This window comes from Monopterus albus, unplaced genomic scaffold (assembly GCF_001952655.1).
Source record: "Monopterus albus unplaced genomic scaffold, M_albus_1.0 scaffold4028.1, whole genome shotgun sequence".
NCBI classification, from domain to species: Eukaryota; Metazoa; Chordata; class Actinopteri; order Synbranchiformes; family Synbranchidae; genus Monopterus; species Monopterus albus.
In genome coordinates this window covers 1-971 of record NW_018131896.1, presented here as the reverse complement: position 1 = coordinate 971, position 971 = coordinate 1, and the positions used below count along the sequence as shown (strand labels likewise).

General features: G+C 38.1%; 1 protein-coding gene across 1 annotated transcript; it reads right to left on the bottom strand.

The window, feature by feature from the left end:
* Window positions 1–28: 28 nt before the first annotated feature.
* On the bottom strand, window positions 29–917 carry LOC109954173 (fatty acid desaturase 2-like; the record flags this gene model as incomplete). Its single annotated transcript, XM_020589575.1, has 4 exons — window positions 29–278; window positions 493–569; window positions 649–709; window positions 792–917. Coding segments are annotated over 4 exons (366 nt in total), but the record flags the coding sequence as incomplete, so codon positions are not given.
* Between the last annotated feature and the right edge of the window lie 54 nt (window positions 918–971).

The window sequence follows — 971 nt, the reverse complement described above, 5'->3', positions numbered from 1 at the left end:
TATTTGGACCAAGAAGCTCCTGAAAAAAACAGTGTTACAGATATTTCATGAACATTTTCTCTAAGTAAAAATAAGTACTGGAGTGGAACAGGTACCGGCAGATACTTTCAGGGCCAAAAAAAAACCCTACATCGAGACATCCCTAATAAAAACAAGTTAATATTTCTTTGGGGGTTTTACCTGAAAAAGGCCATGAGTGCCAATGCGCCAAGCAGACCATACAGGGGTACATAACACCAGAAGTAGCGAAGATAGAATGTCAAGGCCCAAGCCATATCCTTCACAAGACAAGCAGGTTAATATAATATCATTTATTAATTAGCAAGCATTCCTAATTCGTCTGTATGTTCATATAAGTCATACTATTTCCTTTGTGGTGTTTTTTTTAACATAGATGATAAGATTAAAAACTATTTGCCTGCATTAAATCCTCATGTCAAGTAGAAAAATACATACAAACTGCACTGTATGATGCACAAGACAGAATCTTACCACCCAGTCACGGCGGGTGATCATGGTGTGCATTATATGATAGTTGTAGAAAACTGGAATGAGCAGCGGTGGCGCCACTAAAAGAGAAACACATAAAACTTTCTCCTGTAAAGTATTCATGGGTTCATTCATTTAAATGACTCTTAAAAAACATACCAAGAAAGAAGTACTGGTGTTGGCGATTATAGGGAAAACGTTTGATCTTTTTAATGCCATACTGTAACAAAGAGGAGTACAGAGTTAGAGCGGGCAGCCAGGTTACACTGGATGCTAAAGGATCTCTGCTTTGTGATACTTGCCTCTACCGGTTGAGTGGTTCCAAGTACAAACATGTCCAACAGGCTGATATCAGGGTCCTTACGGAAGATGTTGGGTTTAGCATGATGCTGGAAATGTCGATGATTCCACCAGTTGGCAGAAGCTCCCTAAGAATACAGTCTTTTAATATTTATGGAAACATTTCAATAAACAAATATATA